Raw genomic sequence first — 20838 nt, 5'->3', positions numbered from 1 at the left:
GTCTCGCAACGCTTTTACTACAAAAAAGTTTTGAGATGTAATGTGAAACCAAGTCGGTTATTTTAATCAGTGCCAGGGGGTGTTAAAACCGTATCAATAAGATATCTTTAATTTGTAATACGTATAATGACTTGGCCATCGCACGGCTGCATAATGACAAAAGGATCATCGTCACCTATTAAAAATAATTCTAATTGAACACAACGCTAGCGCTAATTGCAGTTTGAGCATTACACATATTTACGAGTACGGTACGAGTAAAGCATTATGTGCGATTGCCAAGTCATTATATGATGATTAGTGACGGATTACTGATTATTATTTAATTATTAGATTTAATGAATGGGCAATACGAAAAACTGTTGCTACTGTACAAGAATCAGAACCGGAAAAAAAGAAAAGAAAGATTTGTAATAATAAAAAAAACTACTCCTAAAAAGAAAAAAAATGTGTTAAATAAGAAAATCTAATAAAATAAATCAATATGCCCACGTTTCTACAAAAAGAAGTGAAATCCCACCAAAAACATTCTGTAAAAAACTAGCCAAGTCTCGATGGAGCTGCTTGTTTATCTCTAAAAAGTAATGAAATCTAGACAAAGTCGTGCCAAGTCTAAGGTTCCTTACTGCGATTTCTTTATTATTATAGTTAATGTTGTGTGACTTGGCCGTTGAAGGGTACACAAGGGTACAAAACCAGGTGCTCCATGACACCATTGCACCAATCTGCCATTGCACCAAAAAGAAGTGTTTGTTTCAGGCTCGCCCATACATAAGTATTATTGAAATACGCAGCTTTATCAAGCCTACAATTGACTGGTTATTGAATCAACGTTTTCCAAGTGGCAATTTTCCATCGTCAATGGGTAGCGGTTCTGGCGACAGATTGGTGCAATGGTGTCACGGAGCACCTGGTTTTGTACCCTTGTGTACCCTTCAACGGCCAAGTCACACAACATTAACTATAATAATAAAGAAATCGCAGTAAGGAACCTTAGACTTGGCACGACTTTGTCTAGATTTCATTACTTTTTAGAGATAAACAAGCAGCTCCATCGAGACTTGGCTAGTTTTTTACAGAATGTTTTTGGTGGGATTATTTATTACTAAGATTAGACATCCAGAAATATCAAAATATTGAAGTTTAAGTACCTAGTCAGTCAATTTATTGACACATTCAGCATTCAATGAATAAAATGTAGACAATAAATGTTTAATTTAACTTAGATATAACATTTTTCAAATGCTCGTTAATAAAGTTCAGACACATTCAAAAACGATAAATCGGTTTACATCAAAAACTATTAACTACTTTAGTTGAAGCATAGATAAACTTTAATATCTGCAATTTTTGACGAAAAATTGACTTTTCAGTTATGTAAAAACATTGGCCTTTTACTAGCATTTTACTACACATTTCTACATAACCTCACTTGACCTTTCAGTAACTTACATCGATATACTAACCAATATCAACTAACCATCGTCACGAGACATTGCCAATAGTTTGTGTATCGCATTTTCACAACCTTGAACGAGGTGACATGAATTAGGATGTTGTATCGAACAAGTTTACTATCAAGTAGGCCAAGGCCCGTGAAATTGGTGCCAATTAGATGACAATACTTTTTTGTTACCACTGATTTAAAAAGAACAGTCTATCTAAGAACTCACAGAATTTTCAACTCTATAGTCTTTAAAATAGAGGCTAAGATTTTACTTTCTCGTTGTAGACTATACAGACTGATGAACGATGAACTTAAGAGATTTAGCTAATGGTGCGTATGTGATAAGATCGTCTTCGTAAGAAGTGTTACTGTCATTGAAACAGAATTTAAATTGGACTAGTTAAAGGCTACTAGTCCATGTTAAGCATTGACCATTAGACACTTGTATCAGTATATCTAAGCAATGTAAAGTCAAGGATGCTCATAACCGCTCTTTATATTAACAAAAGTAATAGATTCCGAGATAATATATATATGAATGAACATTTTAATTCTACTGTACTTGTTTACTCACCATGAAAAAGTATGTACCGTAAAATGGGGTGAGTAGGGTCAAAACTGAAATTCAAACCTCGATAATATTTTATTTTTACATGTGAAAACTGAATGGTGTATATAATAAGTGTTCCGGACGTTTGTATTTTAGTTTTTATTTTATTTTGGGTAGTTCCATTTCATAACTTTGACGATAAAGAGGAAAACCCACCTCAGTGCCTCGTAGTGCCTCGTATTTGGGGTGAGAGGGGGGTTTTCATACAAAGGTGATTTTGGAAGATTGTTGGATCGATTTTTTTTTATTATACTAGTTATAGCTCCATTTTAAATTGGAATACATTATGTTTGTAGCAGTAGCCTTAAAATCCCTTCTCACCCCCCCCCCCCCCCTCAAACCTTCTCTCCCCATTCATAACCCACTTCTCCCTGCGAAACCTACTCACCCCGTTTTACGGTACTCTTAAGTATTTGTGCGTTTATATTTAGATTTTGATTTGCAATAACGTCTTTACCATAATTTTCTCAAACAATACCTCATAACCGGGTAAAAATGATTTAAGTTAAATAAGGGGTGCATAAATGCAATAAATTAGAAAAAATATACGATTTACGATGGTCCGCGTAAACACCACTCCTTCCTATATACACTTTACAAAACATTTTATCTCGTCTCTAGTAGAACTTGCCCCCACGATTCGTTATATGGGACTACTTTTTAGTCAATTCAAATTTTAACTGGTTAACTTAACTGGCCAGCGTTTAAGATAACAGCCATGTTGCCATGAAGTTTGGAACCTAAGCTTACCTGTTGTATGGATATGGGTCGTCTTAAATGTTTAAATTGACTCTTGTTTAGGTACTTCCCTACATCAATGTGTTACCTATCGTACTTTGCAATCTTCTTTAGCGTTTTACGAATATATAAACTTTTTTGTTAGAATATCGGTGTTCATAAAAGCAGACTGTAGTCGGAATGAAAGTCGGGAAAGTGTATTACAACATTCGAACCTAAACCGGTAGGTACTGTCGTGAATCAATCTATAAATAGCTTTTATTCTCCGATGAGGACTCAAAAACAAAGTGAAATTAATCGTGTTTTCTCTTAGTGGAACAAATAAATTGCACGTCATCGTACATTTTACACACACTAGCTCGCTAATCATGTTGTCTACGCAATCCGAAACCCCCATTACGAGGCGGAACTAAAAGCATCTCCGCCGCGGGCGTCCTAACATTATCCACCGTATGTGTATTTGAAAACGTATTCTATTTTGAACCTTATTGTTATGGTATAAATAACATATTTGATGGAGATTTTTACTGTAGATACGGTGGATGTAGTAGGTGCAGAAACGCGGGCGTCGGGAGGACGCGTGATCGCTCCCCTGTCTGCAGTGGAGTGGCTTTGCGACAAAACATAGTTATCAATACGTAGTGCAAGCCTATTTGAATGCAGGGGTAGAGATGGGTAGTGAGTAAATACTCACGGGTAAATACCGAGTAAATACTCAGTATTTACTCAATATACCCGTATTTACTCGTTTATACCCAAATTGGTGGGTATAAACTATTTAGAGTGCTGAAAGGGGCATATAAATTTGAAATATAGGTGTATTTTGTAAGCCGCTACTGGATTAAGTACTCAAAATTGTAAGACATGTATTTTTAAGAGGAGCACTATACATGTAACTAATTGTCACAAAAATAAATCTCAGAAACCACCAACGTGTTGCACATCATTAAATGGGTCTTTAAAAATAACTGGAATGTTTCTAAGAACATTTTTGGATAAAATGGATATTTTTGAAATAAAACCGTTTCGAAAGGCCAAAATAATGTTTATCTTCCTATAACTTTCGAACCAAAGTTCAGAAAAAATATGAAAACATATCGGGAGATTAGCCGTGTAATAGAGTACAAAAAACAATATTTTGAACATCATCGATTGAGCCATTTTTGAGTTTTCTTTAAAAAACCCTTAATAAAAGGTCGTAAGTGCCGCGTAAACACGGACTTTTGCGCGACTTGCACTTATCTAGAACATCGGTAGAATTTAAGTACTCATATTTTTAAAGTAAATACCTTCTTATTTAAAACAAAATTGTTAACAAAATTTGCCTCTCACTAATAATTACCTTTTTTTCCTAAATTAAGCGTCCTCTATGCTTTTTATTTTATAGATATTGTTACTACATGTTAGTACTCTTCAATAAAAGACAATTTTGTTCTAAAATCTCTTTTTTTGAATATTTTATAAGGAATCGTTTTTACCCACCTAAATGAGTAAATACGGGTATTTATCGGGTGCTTTGAGTAAATACCGAGTAAATACTCAGTATTTACTCACCCCTACCCATCTCTATGCAGGGGGCCTATCCAAGTTAGCAATCGTTGGTAGAAAACGCCAATCGAAAGCTAAATAATGTATGAAAATACTCATGTGACTTTTCGTAGCATCTGTCATCCGGTTACATTTTTTTACTTTTCGCAAAGAGAATAGATAGTATAGAGGGCTATTGCCAAAGTACCTAAATTTTGTAGTCACGGTACATTTACTGCCATCTATCGACACACGATTAAAACTTAAAATAAAATTGAAAATGTATAAATTAATCAAAATATGTTTACGCATAAATGATTTTTAATTTTTATTGTTCCATAATGACCCATGTTCTTTCACTGATATGTGTTAAAATTGTTAAATATCAAACGGTGTCGTCAACGCCATCTAGCCGAGAATAGGCCAAAGGTGTGTGCGCCATCCATTCAAGAATGATTTTTTCTTGATTTCCGAGGCACGTTTTTTTCTCAGACTTTATTTATCTTATACGGAGTTATATATATCTCTGCTTTTCGTATGGCGTTTGTCAATGCACGATTGTCATCTTGGCTAGAAACAAAGTGTGCTAGAGTTTGTGCGGAAAGAGAAATGTATGGGGCCCAATACATTCCACGACACCTCTCTCTGAACAGACTATAATTAGTGGTTAAATTAACAAAGAAAATGGTCCTATTTACCTAAGTCTATTCATAAATTAATTTTGCCTTTTCCAATACGTCTAACATGGCATGTCGTATTTGCACTCGCTTAGACAGGATGACGTGAAAGCTATTAAAATAACACCTCTCACATAACTAAGGCCTCTTAACACCTCAGTTTGTGCACATAATTAATTATACAATGTTTAAATCTAACGCTTTTTTTTCCCAGTTTTTGATATTCCTTTGCGTGGCATGAACTTTCTATTTGCTGACTGCTTAGCAAAATACACTGTCTTTAATTTTGCTATAGTAGAACGAAGTAGATTCCCATTACAGGAATTGCACAGCAGTATTTTGGCTGGTGTAAACAGCCACCCAGACATTTCTATGTCGAGGCAGACTAAACATTTTGCAGAAAGTTTGTTCTTTTAATTAGGAAGCATTTGAAAATCTGACGCTTATCAAATAATTCGTCATATTGTCAGCCGAAACAGATTTCCAACTGGACAAGTACCAGTAGACCAAGATTTCGAAGAGGCCATTCTTAAATAATGTTTCCGCTCATCAAACAAATAAATGCCCTTACCGAGATTCGAAGGTATCGGCCTCATAGGCAGCGTCACTACCGACAAAGCCACAGCCAGACACGGGGTTCAAGCGCTAATTGCTTCTCGCGATTTTCACTAGGGTTCATATCTTCTCTTATCTTATCTTATTTCGGGAACGTTTGCGGATACACTTCGACCAATCGGGATATGGGCAATGACCTTTCGCCTACTCAAGAGCCTTTTCAACCATCTCCATATGCCGAATGGAGTTCATGGGTAGTGCTTTGAATTCCTCTGGTTCCAGTTAGCCGGTTCGAAAGTCTTTCGTTCTTTTTGTCTGACGAGGGGGTGACAAAGATTTATTGAAAAAGACATTTACATTTGGCAAAATAGCTTTGAAGTGAACTGTCTGTCCCTTCCTTTAGGTGTGTGATGGAGGCAGACAGAGTAAAGCGATTTTCGGCACGCATCCTCGCTGGCTTAGCGCCAACACGCTACGTGTCCCAACTTTGGACAAGGAGGCGCATTGTGATTTCAAAACATGACTCGAAATTAACCTCAGTACTTCGCTCTTGCATCAAATAGTAAGTGAGGGTGAGATCTCCTCTGGAATGCGGTTGGCTTGCGGTTGGGTTGTTGAGTTGCGGTTTACTTTTATTTAAGTACCTAAAGATACAGAGTATAGATGGCGCGCCATCATAGATTGAATCTTTTCTATGAGATTTGACTTAAAAGGATGGCATTCAGGGCATAAAAATCCATTAAAAAAACAGAAATTTGACACAATTATAGATTAGAGATTCACAAGGGCAAGCTATGCTGGCGCCATCTGCTAAATACTTTGGCCGGCCAACCCTATAGCAGGCTATGGTAACAGATTATCGTCAGGTAGAAATTTACTTGTTTGTTACGTGGCTCGTGGTATAAATGAGATATCTTTTGTATCATAACAGTATCACAGTAAAAAATCTGAATAAGCCTCCAGCGTGGCATGCAATTTACGGATTGATTTTACGGAAAATTTCGGGTTTTGCTGAAAGTTTTTATGCAATCTGTGTTTGGTAAGTACTCAATAGGGGGTATTAGGTACTGCAATGTTCTGCCGCCAGAGTGCAGCACTAGCTCCTCCAGTAAACCATAGAGTAACTTATACATATTGTGCCTTAAACTGTTTTTTGACAACTTTTCACAGGTAATAAAATATGGCATTGATGCATCAAGGCATTTTGTAAACAAGGGCCTACCGGGAAACGCGAATATCGAAATTGTGCTATCTGCCTCTTTATCGCTCGAATATAGGCAAGAGTGATAGAGAGATTAGATTACGAAATTTCAATTTTCTCGTTTCCCGGTAGACCCCCAAATTATGATGGTTTGTGGTAGTGAGTAACCCCTACACAGAGTTTCGCGTAATATTCCCTATAATTTTTAATAGTTGTTACCTATGTACAAACTTTTTACTCAGTCCGAAATAAGAAAGTCTGCATGCTTTGTTAGATAGTAAAACTAATGACTTCTGATTTGTCATTTGTCATAATGAAAACGTCATCCCACTTATTTATGAGAAATCTCAGAAATATTTTACCACCGCGAAAGATGGAAAAACATTCAAATAACAGCAACAATATTTCAACAGATAGCTTGGAGGAAAATTTCAAAAATAAATCTTCACTGGTGGATACAAATTCAGATGATAATGTCGAAACAGTGGTCGTGCCGTTTTACGAGAAAGAAGTGGTCATGAAGGTACCGAAAGACATAAAACGTGTAAAACAAGGAAAAATGAAGCCCAAAACAAAAGTAAAAAAAGAACAGAACGCTGCGAGCTATCTCGTTAACAAGAATATGCAAAGTAAACGCTCAAGCACATACTTAGAGAAATTCCGGAATCAGTTCCTCCCACATTATGTCGACAATAAACAGAACGAACAAGAGATTCGTTCTCTCTCACCCGAAGTTGGAGATACGGACAGAGGCGACTTGAGCTTAAGCGACGAAGAACAGGGCAATCCTGTCGAAGAATTTCGTGATACGGAAGCCTTTAATGAAATATATTACGATAACCTTCTTCAGCGGGAGGTAGCTAACTATTCTGACACATCTTCGGTTGAAAATGTAGGTTTCAATTATGTTTTAGAAAACCAGTCTCCTGAGGACCTTAAAAGCGTTTCTGAAGTTTCTCAGCCTCGGCGACCACTTAGGCGTGTCACATTGGAACCTAATGTTAATGTCAAGCTTGGAGGTCTCGGCCCCGATTTAGAATCGATGAGACCCAATATGATGAGAACTAGAAGTCTCCAAAGATACTCCGACAGGGTTAGAGAGGCGAATCGGATCAGTATTTACAAGAAGACCGTTACCGAAAATAAACAGAGCGACATGGAATGTGAACTAAAGTCGGAAAGGAAATCCACTCATTGTACACCAACACGAAGGGTAACTGAGGAAAAAGTGTCGTATTTAGTCAATAAATCTTCTGAGAAAACTACCCAAGTGCTGCGTAAAAGTCATGTCTCGAAGTCGACTAAACCGAATAAGACGACTGAGGAGCAGGCAAGCGATGGTGAACATTCAAAAAGAAAGTCAGCAGGCAAGAAGGCCTTCGAAAAACTGAGACATCGGTATAAATCTGCATATGATGGACATCCTGAGAAAAGAAAGAATAATGATTCTATAGAAGTGAGAGTCAAAAGTGGGTCTAAAACTATTAAAACGCAAATAAAACCGGCCAACAACGAGGTACCTCCAATTCATATAAGCTTTCTAGTTAATGTGGAGCATAGCACTGGCAATGCCTTAAAGAATCTCGAGGAGAAACACCGTCGGTATCAGGAAATGGTTAAACAGTATGTAAACGATTATTCTTAATTTCATTTGAATTTATTGCTTATTTATATAATATTACGGTGCTTGGTAATTAAATAATTATTGTTGCTGATAAAATTTTAATAAAGGTTACTGAATAAAAGGGATATCCACCTTTGTTTACTTTAGCTATATAATATAAAATAAGTATAACCGTCTAATTACGTCTTAAGGGGCCCACTGATTAACAGTCCGCCGGACGGCATCGGCCTGCTTTCAGTTAGAACAAAATTTTGACAGTTCTGAACAACTGACAGGCCGATACCGTCCGGCGGACTGTTAATCAGTGGGCCCCTTTAAACGGTGTTCAACAGTCTATTACGCGCAAGGCAGAACGCACTAAATGAGATTTACATGGTGAGCACGTTTCATACAAGTAAAGGATGACTCACGCTAGACCGGGCCGGGGCCGAGCCGGAGCTTCCGACGCTTCGTTTTCTATGGCAAGCACCACGTGATCACCGATCAGCCGTCATAGAAAATTACATTTCGGACGCCTCGGCCCGGTCTATCTGTGTATCTCTAAACAAATAATTGGTACATTTTTGGGTAGTTATAAGTTATAACATTTATTGAATAACCAACCAAATACAAAACCACCTGGATCTGTCATGTCACTGAACGACCTAATTTTAACCTATATTATTTGATCATGTAATGTTTTAATCTACCCTCAACTGGCTTATGAAGCCATTTGAGGGTAGATTTTGTTTACTCTTTTTTAAACACCTAAAGATGCAGACTATAGCGTGAGTCATCCATAAGGAATGGCGTATTCTCAGAGTAGACTACCTTTATTCCATACTTAGACCTGCTTACACGTATATTGTAATCGAGTATGCTCATTTTTAATTACACCACAAATTCAGGACGACATGACAGCGTGATGTGAATCAATCACAGCACAATGCTTTCCATTAGCGTCTCATTTTAGTTTTTAATTACCTGTGGCTTTCTACCCATTAATAGGTATACATTTTAACGTCTGATGAAAAGGGTAACAGATTGATTACTTATCTAAATTATAAACATGTATGTCATAGCAACAGCATTGAAAAGCAAACTCTACCTAAGTACCTACTTAGTAATTAGATTATAAAATGCATTCCGCATTGATTGGGTTTGAATCCTGGTAAGGGCATTTGAGTCGCTTAGCTTCAAACTCGGGTAAATCCATCTGTCAGATTAGATTATGCGATTTTGGTGTTAAGAAAAGGTAATAGGGTATATATAAAATATAAAATACTAGGGTTAAAATATACCTAACTATAAAACAACAAAATGTGTCCCATAGTCGCATACAGCCTGCAGGTGTATAGTCCATCTAGTAGGCCGGTATTAAGTGGTATTATGTATGTGTAAATAATACGTAAAGCTGTCCCGATTAGCAGTGAAAGTGGTAATGGCCGACGCATCTGTTCAGACAGCCTAGCCAAGGTGTCAATCGCTTGCGTTTCGCCATCGAATCGCTTTGTGTCTCTCTATCACTCTTTCATATTAGTGTGACAGTGACAGATGCATTTCGTTTGCTACGGGGCGTTAGCGATTGACATGTTGGCTACGGGGCCAGAGCATCAGAATATTTGTTTAGTTTTTTACCCAACTACAGCAACTCCAAAACGAAGGGTTATGGTTTTATCATGTATCTATTTACTTTTGTTTTGTTCGTGCCACTGTAGTGTTAAAATTACTGTCCTCGTTTTGCTGAATGAGGTGTTAATAGATTTATGATTTTTATGACCCTGTTAATGGAGGTTACATATAACAAAACAAAGTTATACTCGAGATATTTGTATTGTTTTCTAAGCAAGAATATTTAGCTATAAAGGTAGTATATCTACTTAACCTTATTTATTGACAGAATGGAATGGAATGCTCGTTGAAGGCACTGCACCTTTATCAGCAAGCCGTAATGACTAAGGTATGTAATGTAATGAAGGTACCTTCGTAAAACCTACTTATCTTACTCTACCTTATTTAGGTATAAGATTAAATACATTGGTACTTAGAGATTATATGAGTCGCTTAATATCAAACTCAGGGAAATCCATTTGTCAGGTTATGCGATTTTAGTATTAATAAAAGGTATTAGGGTAGATATTTGCTGACAGGTTCAAATGCATTTACCCGAGTTTGAAGTTAAGCGACAAATATACTAGTTCTAGGTGTAAAATAATGACACTCCCGATGATACCCCTTTAATTTTATTTTATGGTCGCAGTGGTAATTTTCGTAAGAAGATAGGGGTGTAGGGATAATTATTTAAGTTTTACCTATGTGGATATAAGAGCTTGTCTAGGTAGGCAGTAAGAAGTTAAATACAGGCATATATCTCTGACCTGTTAAGTACATAAATGATTTCAAAGATTTGTAACCACATAACCACAAATATATAGGAATTCTTTTCACATTTCTTTAGCTTTTTTGATATCGGCAATGTGCCAGACGCCAGACATCCTACTTATGACTAGGTACCTACTTCAAGTAAATAAGCTGAATGTACATATTGGTATATGTAACCTACCTATACCAATCTACCTAGTTTCATAATTTCAAACGATGTCCAAGTTATATAGTACATACTTTGTAGCTAGTAAATACTTCTAAGGCTCTTAAGGTCAATTCGAGAACTCGTTAAACCTGATGTAGGAATCTTCTCACTACCGTGTAGGTAACCTACTCAATATTTGAATTTAATTAACATATTATAAAATCGTAGGATATTCGTATTTTGATTTTGTAGTGAACTTAGAAATAATCACAAGGTATATTAGGCCCAGGCCGATATACCTTGATTTTTTTATTGACGTGGCGAACTTGGATCCTCGTTCGTACTCATCCGTAGTGCCCTAAAATACAACCTCTATGGAAATAAAAAAATGTCTCGAAAATAATGTTTCACTATATTACACTACGTACACGTAGATTTATTTATTAATATAAATTACTAAAAGACATAAACAGGAATATAAAACTAAAACTAACTACAATTAAAATAACTAAAACTAAAAATTTTAAATCTCCGCGAGAAAGCTGCCCGCGCGGGGGTCGCCCGTTGCCTCCCTCAGCCTTTTCCCGAGCGCCTTGTGAAGCAATTGTGCGCCTCTGCCCCACGAACCAAGCGTCTCGACGCCAAATGCGACGAATTCGTATTGAGCGCCGAGACAGCTGTATTTGGCTACCTTTTGACGCTCCCGAGTGTCCGCCGCCGCGCCAGCACACCGGCTGGGCGATGGGACGTAGGACGCCGCTAGCGTGTCAGCGCAAGTGGCGTCTCATACCAACGCACATAAAAAATGCAGTGGCGTAACTAGGGGGGGTTGGAGGGGGCACGTGCCCCGGGCGCCGTCCAAGGGGGGGCGCCAAAATGGGCAAAAGACTACCTCTCCGCCTTGCCAAAAGGCAGCAGGGAAACTTTTGTTAGTCGTATTTACCACCATTACCACCACTGTGAAGTGTGAAATGCGGATGGTATTCTGGCCCACAGCGCAAAAGAGAAAGCCGATCTTTAAGGTACTCTTTTTGCCTCGAACTCGACCTTGAAAGACGACGGTAGCGCCCTACTGCCCACCATTCCGCAGTGCGAATACTCTATGCCAGAAACTTCTATCAAGCAGAGGGATATTCGGCGGGAGTTGCTAAGCTTTCGTTTTAGTTATAAGGCGAGCGTTGAGTTGTGTCCCGTGTTAGCGCGTCTTTTCCGACAGGGGTCTCCTGCTGAAGTTACCATCTTATGGACTGTCCAAGAGACTACCTATGCAAATGGATCGCTAGCCCTTTGTCCAGCAGACGCATATGAGCCGTAGTAGACGGAACCTGGCCGCGTAGCCAAGATGCCAATCGCTACACTCTGTAGCGATCGAAACGCAACTGTCACTGTCACACTAATAAGGAAGAGTGATAGAGAGACATAATGTAATGCTTTTCGTTGTCGAAGCGATAGCGATTGTAACCTTGGCTAGGCCGGCTGCTCCAATAGGTGCTGCTGCATATCTGTGACATGTTGTCTATCGACGACATTCTTCGATACGGCGGACGACAGTACTATACAGAGATGGCTAAAAAATAACTACATTACCTTTGCCAGGGAGGTTTTGGGATTATACTGAGTAACTTTTACTACGGGACCAACCCCGAAATCGCGAAAAAAACGGACGCCCTGGCAACGGAAATGCAGTTATTTTTTAGCCACCCTGTAGGATAGGTATACAGGCTGGTCCAAACCTTGACGCCCAAAAAGTTTTTTAAGAATCCTCGTCGTGGTTATCAGAATATACCCCGAGAATATACGTACGAGTATGTTAGCCGATTTTTCGTAGTAAGGTAAGTACCCCTATTAACGAGGGGGTTAAGCAACTTTTACAAAGACAGCCAAAAATGAAATATAAGCTGGCTCTGTATGAAAAAAGACATATTTTTTTATGATAGTTTGTATATCGAAATTTATATTTTATTGAGTTTTGGACTTGTTTTGGCCAATTATATGGAAAAGAATAATTATTAAAACCAAAACGTCGAAATCGCCTATTACCGTGGCAATTGATCATTGTTACCCAAATACCGCGGATAAGGGTTCCTTTTTACGAGGGTAGATAAACCCATCGCATTTTTAGTTCCTTATTTATATACCTAATTATATTTATTTGACAATTGTAGTTAAATAAATAATAGGGATTATATTTCATCTGATTTCCAATCATAAGATTCAATTAATTTTTTTTCTTTAAAGAAACAAGAGGATTTTTAGTAAAACATAATTATGAAAATTAATTCCTTTGAGCCTACACCTACTAACTACACTTAGATAATAGATATGTGGTCGTATCAAAAATACATGCTGTATACGAGTATCTAAATAATATTAATAAATTATAGACGGACAATAAATTCTAGAAATTAAAAAGGCGGTCTATATAAGGGGACATCTTACACAGACCGACATAGCCAAACTATGCAAAGCTTGTACTAAGGATACAAGGCGACGATATACATACCTACTTATATAGATAAATACGTACTTATATACATAAAAAGACACCCATGACTTAAGAAAAAATATCTGTATTCAACACACAAATAAATGCCCATCAACATCCAATGATACAAGATATGGGAAATCAAATATCAAAATAAATAAAAAGAATTTATTTATACAATAGGTTAATGGTATATAAAATTATACAAAAAAAAACATAAATACATATATCTAAATATTAAAATATGTATTTTAATCTAAAAGACCTCCGCGAGTTGTACCGGGTGCAAAGGTGCCCATCGCACTTGCCGCTTTACCACGTTAAAATAAATTAATATTGTATGTTTGTGAATTATATGTTCTAATTAAAATAATACAATAGGTTTTATGATAATTATATTATGAACCTATTTATTTCCTACCAAAGTTGTAGGTGGTCGGTATTAGGTTCCCATACATCTTATTACCGAGTGATGTCTTTTGTAACCATCGCTAAACGGTTTAATTCACATTATTGCAAAACTCATTTACGAGTAATAAAAATAAATAAAGATCGTGTATATTTTGAATACAATCAAAAGGGAAGATTCTAAATATTACAAAACATTGTATAAAACAGACTTGACAACCAAGCTTTTGTTTTTATATCAATATTTAAACAAGATTCTCATATAATGGGGTCTAAGAAAACCTTCAGTTAAGTACTTAATACTGTAGTCAAAATTAAGAGTTCTTGAATAGATTTCATACCACGTTAATGGCTCTTTAGCTTTATAGATGGTTAAATATTTCAATAACATTAAGAGTTATGGAAATGTGTATCTACATATGAATATACAACCCTTTGAACTTAAAATACCGTTTCCGCTATTACCGAGGTATACCTCGAAATTAGGAACCACACCAAAAAAAGGGAACCCAACACCGAGGTTTTGATATTCCTATTTTTTACTATTGGCAAGCAAATATTTACAAATTGAGTATTTGGGAACCATAAATATCATAATTCAGAATAGATATAAAGTCTTGGTCTTTCTATAATATTCACCATTACTATGAAAATCACTAAATAAAATACGCGTTTGCTTACTTGAGGTGTTGCGCGTTAGTATGGAGCATTCAAATAATGCGCCCCCGATGAGTTAGTTTACGGTTTTCGAATTATTTACTTTGTGTTTCTTTACTAGTGCTATACTTATTCGACAGTCAAAAGAGAAGGCTTTATTTGTGCGTACTTAAATTTTAAAAAAGTCAATTGGTTTTCTTATAAAACGCCTTTTTGTACATACCGCGGTAATCACTGCCGATTTTAAGGGGCTCGTTAATAGGGGTACTTACCTTATTCGAGACTTTTAACTTTTGTTAAGAAATTCCGGGGTCAAGCTTTGCTTTGCTTTTATTTATGCCTTCTAATAATTTTATTGTTCGTGGTATTTGTACTATTTGCACTGATAACACGAAATAGCGATGGGGAAGTGACCCCATAAAATAATAGTAGAAAATAACAAAAGGATTATTTTAATGAATTACTAATTTGGAAGCTTTCTACCTCAGTTCCTTTGACCGGCGCCGGTCTCTGACAAACTATGACTATTATATTAAGTATCACTTTTTGACCTTTTAAAAAACTTAGGGTCTAGCAGTTTCTAAAATAACCTTGTCCTTGAAATCGCTTGTATTTTTTAGTGTTCCGTACAAAACTTTGTTTACGGAACACTTATGGGATCACTTCGGTCTTGCAAATCAGTTAAATACGTTTTTATTTATTTAGGTAAGGGCAACATGTAAGCTTGACAAAAACACTCGGTGTGCTCAATAAAGGGAAGCGATACTTTACTCTCGGGTAGACTGATCCCATTATATTGAGTACTGCTGTCACCTTTGGAGGAGCACCTGGATGCCACCTTGGACCCTTCAAATCAGTCCAAAGGCGCGCTGTACCTATGAATCGTCTACGATCCCAAACTCACAAGCGATATTGAACGTTTTTAACGGCAACGCGCATGTAACATCCTTGGAGTGTAGACGTCCATAGGATGCGGTGACCGCTTACCATCATGTGGGTCGTAAGCTTGTTAGCCACCGATATACTAAAAAAACATAGGTACACTGTATTTGTCTAAATTAAAAGTAAACTTTAATAAGCAAAAAAATAACCCTTCGTATCGTTAGTTTATTTCGTTTGGGGGGGGGGGGGGGGGGGCGCAAATTTGGTGTCTGCCCCTGGCGCCATATCCTCTAGCTACGCCACTGAAAAAATGTGTTTCTAAACGACAGGAATATCATTCAACACTCATACTCATATCAAACAACACTCCATAAGTATCTACCACCCTCGAATACTATTTCAAATAGGTACATATATCTCGACAGTTCACGTACAAAAGTATCTGCAACAGTTTGATTGATTTATATATATTAGATACTTTTGACGCGTTGTCTGACCCGTTACTTTTGGTGCTGACTGTACCTACCTACACTACACATCTGCACGTGTATATAAAGGAGACAATGGAGATTGTCCCCAAACTACATCTATAACTTTCCCGGCCATGGCCGCTCTAAAGTCACCCGACCATAAAGTATCATGCCATGTCCGATAAAGCTGAGAACACGACCGTGCCATGCCGGAAAGTATTACGACAATGTGGCTGTATCGTAAAGTGGGAACCGATTCGTAACATGTTATGAGTCAACTTAGAAATATTTTTACTATGCACAGGGCCATATCTGAACACTGAAGTCAATTCGATCTAGGCGTCGCTTGGGCACTTTTGTTAGGTAGGTACATCTATTATGTATAATTCAGAGATAAGTTTCGACTCTACAATTAAATAAATATGTAGACACTTACATTTTTTTTTCAAACTATTATAGTTGTATATAGACAAAGTAGCCTGTAGTAATTAATAATAATTATATACCTTTACCTTAGGATATATATATTAGATGCATTGTAGATGTCTTTGAAAATTTGTCTATGCAATAAGTAAGGTAAAAGTACGCTCCACCGAACGCTCAATATCCGTCCGTATCACCGAATTTCTTCTATTTTAGGCTATAAGTCGATTATTTACAGCTGATATTTACTTGCGTATTTTTTTTCCACGAGTTAAATACCTATCCCTTCAACTATGCCTCAGAGTCGGTCAATTTGTCCCGCAGTTGGGACGTGGCAACTGATCGAAACGGATCGTTGCTCCCGATTGCCACTTTGTATGGGCAACCTTAAAGAAATCGGTAAGAAGTTGCGTATATTTCTTAAGGTCATAAAACCTTTTAAATTTATTTCTGTGTTTCAAAGTATGGTTTTTCAGTGTGACTACTTAATTCGTTTGTGTATTTTAGTAAATTTAATTAATTTAGTGCAGTCATATTATCAGAAATTAAGCTTATTGTGAGTTCGGTGATGAGTACACCGACAATTTGATTGGAAGGTATTATCGAACAGCGTCCGAAATCAGGGAAAGCGTATGTTTTTGAAATTATTTTTTTAATGGTTGATTACGAACTATTTAGATTAACTACCTAATTTCACAAATAACTTAATGTATTTGTAATTTTATGAGCAATTGCCAAACAACAATAACCTATATAGATTATTATAAAACTGCGTTTGAAATGTTCATGTTTTACGACTTTTTGGCATCAAAATAAGGTTTTTGGCAAGACTATTATCAAACAATAATTTTAGATATTTTACGTCAGTATTAACAAGAACTTTATACATGTACGGTTTTGTAATGGATTCAAGTATTAAATTTAATGATAGATTTGTAGTTATACCACATTGATTACGATTAAAATACTATTTTCAAAATCCGTTCGCGAAATAGGTTCCACATATTTTCCATGTTTCGTTCACCGAACGGCCGTTCGGTGAATGGTACCCATGGTCTCTGCTACCGAACTCATGTTTGCGTTGGACATGTTTCTATTCGACGTTCATGAGAATATCATCCTTATTACGATAACGGCTAGGTCGATATTTATATGTTTATTTTTTGTGACCATTATTTCAATGCCAGCGCTTTTCAAACTTTAGACATACTTATTGGACGCCTGATAATAGTCTTGGAACGTGGACAAAAAAACTGAATAGGATAATAAAAATAATGAAGCATGATGTTCAAAAATTTTTTTAGATTCCTCTCGTCGTGGGCGATTGTGATTTTTTAAACTTTTATCTTTTGTTATGAAATTCCGGGGTTCACATACAGGGTGGCTAAAAATTAACTACATTCCCATTCCCAGGGAGGTTTTGGGATTATACTGAGCAACTTTTACTATGGGACCAACTCCGAAATCGTGAAAAAAAATTTACCCTTCCATAGAAAATGGACCAGCCAAAATTTATGAAACAGCCAAATTATTTTATACATATGCGTACATGTTTTATAATTGTTGCGTACCTTACTTACTGACTTATTTTTCAAAAGAATTATTTCAATAAAAAAGACACGTCAAGATCGCTTACCATCTTTATAATGCTAAAAAACGAAGCATAGTAGGGATTTAATAGTGAACTACTGAAGTTTGAGCACCACTCAACACCATATTTTCATACAATTATTTCCTAGTTCGGTAATGCGGGCTCCCTATTCGGTATAATGTGCAAATCACGTTTCTTAGTTCGGTAAACGGTACAAACAAGGAAATTGGAAGAAATGATTTTAAAAATGTTTTTAATACACGTCCAATCAATTCAGTAATTTATAGGTATGTTTAAATGAGGACAAATTTATCTATGTTTCTATTTTAGTATTGAACATATTCGTAAGAAAATATCAGAACGAATAAAAAAATTAAACGTAAGTCTAGGGCTTAAGCATTCGGTGAAGCGTACATTTACCTTACCTCCTTCCTAACACACTTAATTAATACCTACGTATGTTGTCCTAAAACAACAATGAAACACTTTTAACATTACGGAATTTACCACCTTTCTTATTTCTGTGTTTTCTTATAGGTTGCCTATCTGATAATCTGTAAACCTTATAGTTAAGTGAGTGTTACCTACTTCTCTCTTAATCTTAGTACATAGCATGCACATTATGCCCTAGATGTTCACAACACGTGTCACTACATCATAATAATGTCTCATTCAACAATCATTTCTGGCAAACCCTTAACTCTAACTTCAATTAACTAAGGGTTATTTTAGAATGACCACTAAATCAAGTTGCATTTAGCACAGTATCTTGGAGTTATCTAATCATTTATACAGTAATAACAATCTAATTTATTTGTAATTTAGCTGAGGTTATGCGGAAATGTGGAATAGTTCATTCTGAATGATGTAATAAGTATTCATAATAATCTTGTATGGCAGCGATGTGCATAATTTTATATACATAACACATTTGGTAAATTGTTTTTCTCTCTGGACGTAGGCGTAGGTTGGTGCATAGTATGAAAATGCCGATAGTAGTACAGTTAGCAGCTGAAGTACCGGAAATGGGTGTTTGAGGTTAAAAAACTGAGGTGTTCTAAAATTACATACACACGCTTTTGACAATAAAGTTATGTTTACCTCATTTTCAGTACCTCGACCGCTTAGGGACTTATCATAACCTCAGTATACAATCATTATTACTTTGAAGCAAACAATAATAATTAAAATTTTCTGCTAAAATCATAATTGTGCCTTTCAGCGTAGGCGTAGTTAGGTAAAAAGGTCCATATCCGACCACAAAGGTCAAAATTACAGCTTAATTAAAAAACTGGAATCCCGCTATCAGGGAATCCGTAAAAGGTTGCAAGATTTCATAATAGGCGTTTTACAAATTAAAAGTCAAAATGTGGGTTAAAATGCGCACCTGATGGAGCTACTTTTACTGCCCTTGGTGCCCTTGAATTAAATGTGACGTCAGATAAATTGTATCGGGCAACTTTTACATAACCTCTAGATTGTGCGGCAAATTTAAAGAATGTACCTATGTAGGCGCCAAAGGTTATTGTCCCATATAAAATTTGAATTTCGCGCCATTTCTACTTTTATTAACAATTTACTCGATACCCATTAATGCGTTTTTAATTTTTATTTTTATAGTTATTTTTTTGTAGTTAGTTTTAGTTTTATATTCCGGTTTATGTCTTTTAGAAATTTATATTAATAAATGAATCATTTACTCGATAATGTGCTTCTTGACTGTTCAGTTCTTGGGTAAAGCGTAAAATTAAAGATGATTGCAGGAAGTTTGTTTTTGATACCTAATTACTTTCTTGAAAACCAGACTAAAAGTGGTTACCCTTCTATAACAGCAAAAGGAAACGATTCGCAACACCAATTATATAATAATTTTTATATTTAAATAAGATAAGTAGGCGTAAACACATTGGTTCATGAATACTAAATCTGACAATAGGTTTACCGTCTTGAATGCTAGAGGCAGGCATATATCCTACCGGGCTCTACTGGCCTAATATTTGTGACGTCCCACGGTTAAAGGTACCTTATTTATGGCGGTTGGCGCTTACGCCAATAATAATTAACGCCGCTCCTAAGCTCATAAGGTACCTTTTCTCGTAAAACGTCACATTTGTAAACGACTAAAACACACCTATAAGTAAGCTAGGACTGTTAGGTACATGTTATGTTATTTCAAGTAAATAAGGTCATACCTAATCCAACCAGCGGGCGCAGCACGGTTCCATTTTTATCGACTATCACTATGCGCGTCCCTTTCGCACTTACAAACTTGTTAGAACGTGACAGGCATGGTGACAAGGGATAAAAACGCGACCGTGCTAGGCCGCCAGAAACGTCGTTGTTGACTTCGCCGGAAAAAGAAATGGGTGCCAAGTTCTAGTTCACTTGGGATGTAATAAGTTCAGTATTTGTCTTTTATTAACCTTACGACAGTAGGTACGTCAGTCAATTCATGATAGCGTCCTTGGCCTGTTGACTCCGTGAATAGATGACCGGGTTGCGAACTCGACTTGATCTCTGGGCTAATACTTATTCAGCTTAGATTAGAGCCAGTTTGGTTTGCCTAATACTTAAATGTAGGCTTCACATATATCTTGGACTGTGTAGTGATTTGTATAAACATACTACATCTAAGCTGCTACGCGACTTTTAGATTTTAAAATAGGTATCATCGATTATTCACCTTCCAATATAATTATATTTTCTCTTTTTTTACGGCCGCGTTCGTGATATAAGTAAACACTTGGCTAAACTCCCTCTTGAAAGTCTTGCATGTACCTGCGTATATATCAATTAACAATATAACTGTAACTTCACGGAGCGCGCGCGCGCGCGCGTTATCATTACCTCTCCGTTTCAAAAATAGTTTTAACTGGTGTAAAGTGAATTGATGAACTTGAATTTTATATCAAAACAATCCTTATAAGACAGTGCTTGTGTATTAGTTAGTGTAAGTGCAAATAGAAGTCGCCCTGAAGTACAATTTGCAGAAAACAAAAGACAATACAAAAGCGCGCGCTATACTAGTGACCGT

General features: G+C 36.5%; 2 protein-coding genes across 2 annotated transcripts in view; one reads left to right on the top strand and one right to left on the bottom strand.

The window, feature by feature from the left end:
* Positions 1–20838, bottom strand: part of LOC134668851 (macrophage mannose receptor 1) — a 139973-nt gene that overhangs the window by 56636 nt on the left and 62499 nt on the right. The gene's annotated exons all lie outside the window — the stretch shown is intronic.
* On the top strand, positions 7069–8463 carry LOC134668514 (uncharacterized). The gene has a single exon (XM_063525960.1). It carries the CDS (start codon positions 7069–7071, stop codon positions 8398–8400), a length of 1332 nt encoding a protein of 443 aa, XP_063382030.1. The 3' UTR covers positions 8401–8463.

Source organism: Cydia fagiglandana, chromosome 11, assembly GCF_963556715.1.
Source record: "Cydia fagiglandana chromosome 11, ilCydFagi1.1, whole genome shotgun sequence".
NCBI classification, from domain to species: Eukaryota; Metazoa; Arthropoda; class Insecta; order Lepidoptera; family Tortricidae; genus Cydia; species Cydia fagiglandana.
Note: the sequence above shows the minus strand (reverse complement) of the source record. Positions and strands in the feature narration are given on the sequence as shown.

What these genes read in the sequence shown, in the direction of transcription:
- LOC134668514 (XM_063525960.1), top strand. Translation starts at nt 7,069, where the DNA reads ATGAAAACGTCATCCCACTTATTTATGAGAAATCTCAGAAATATTTTA.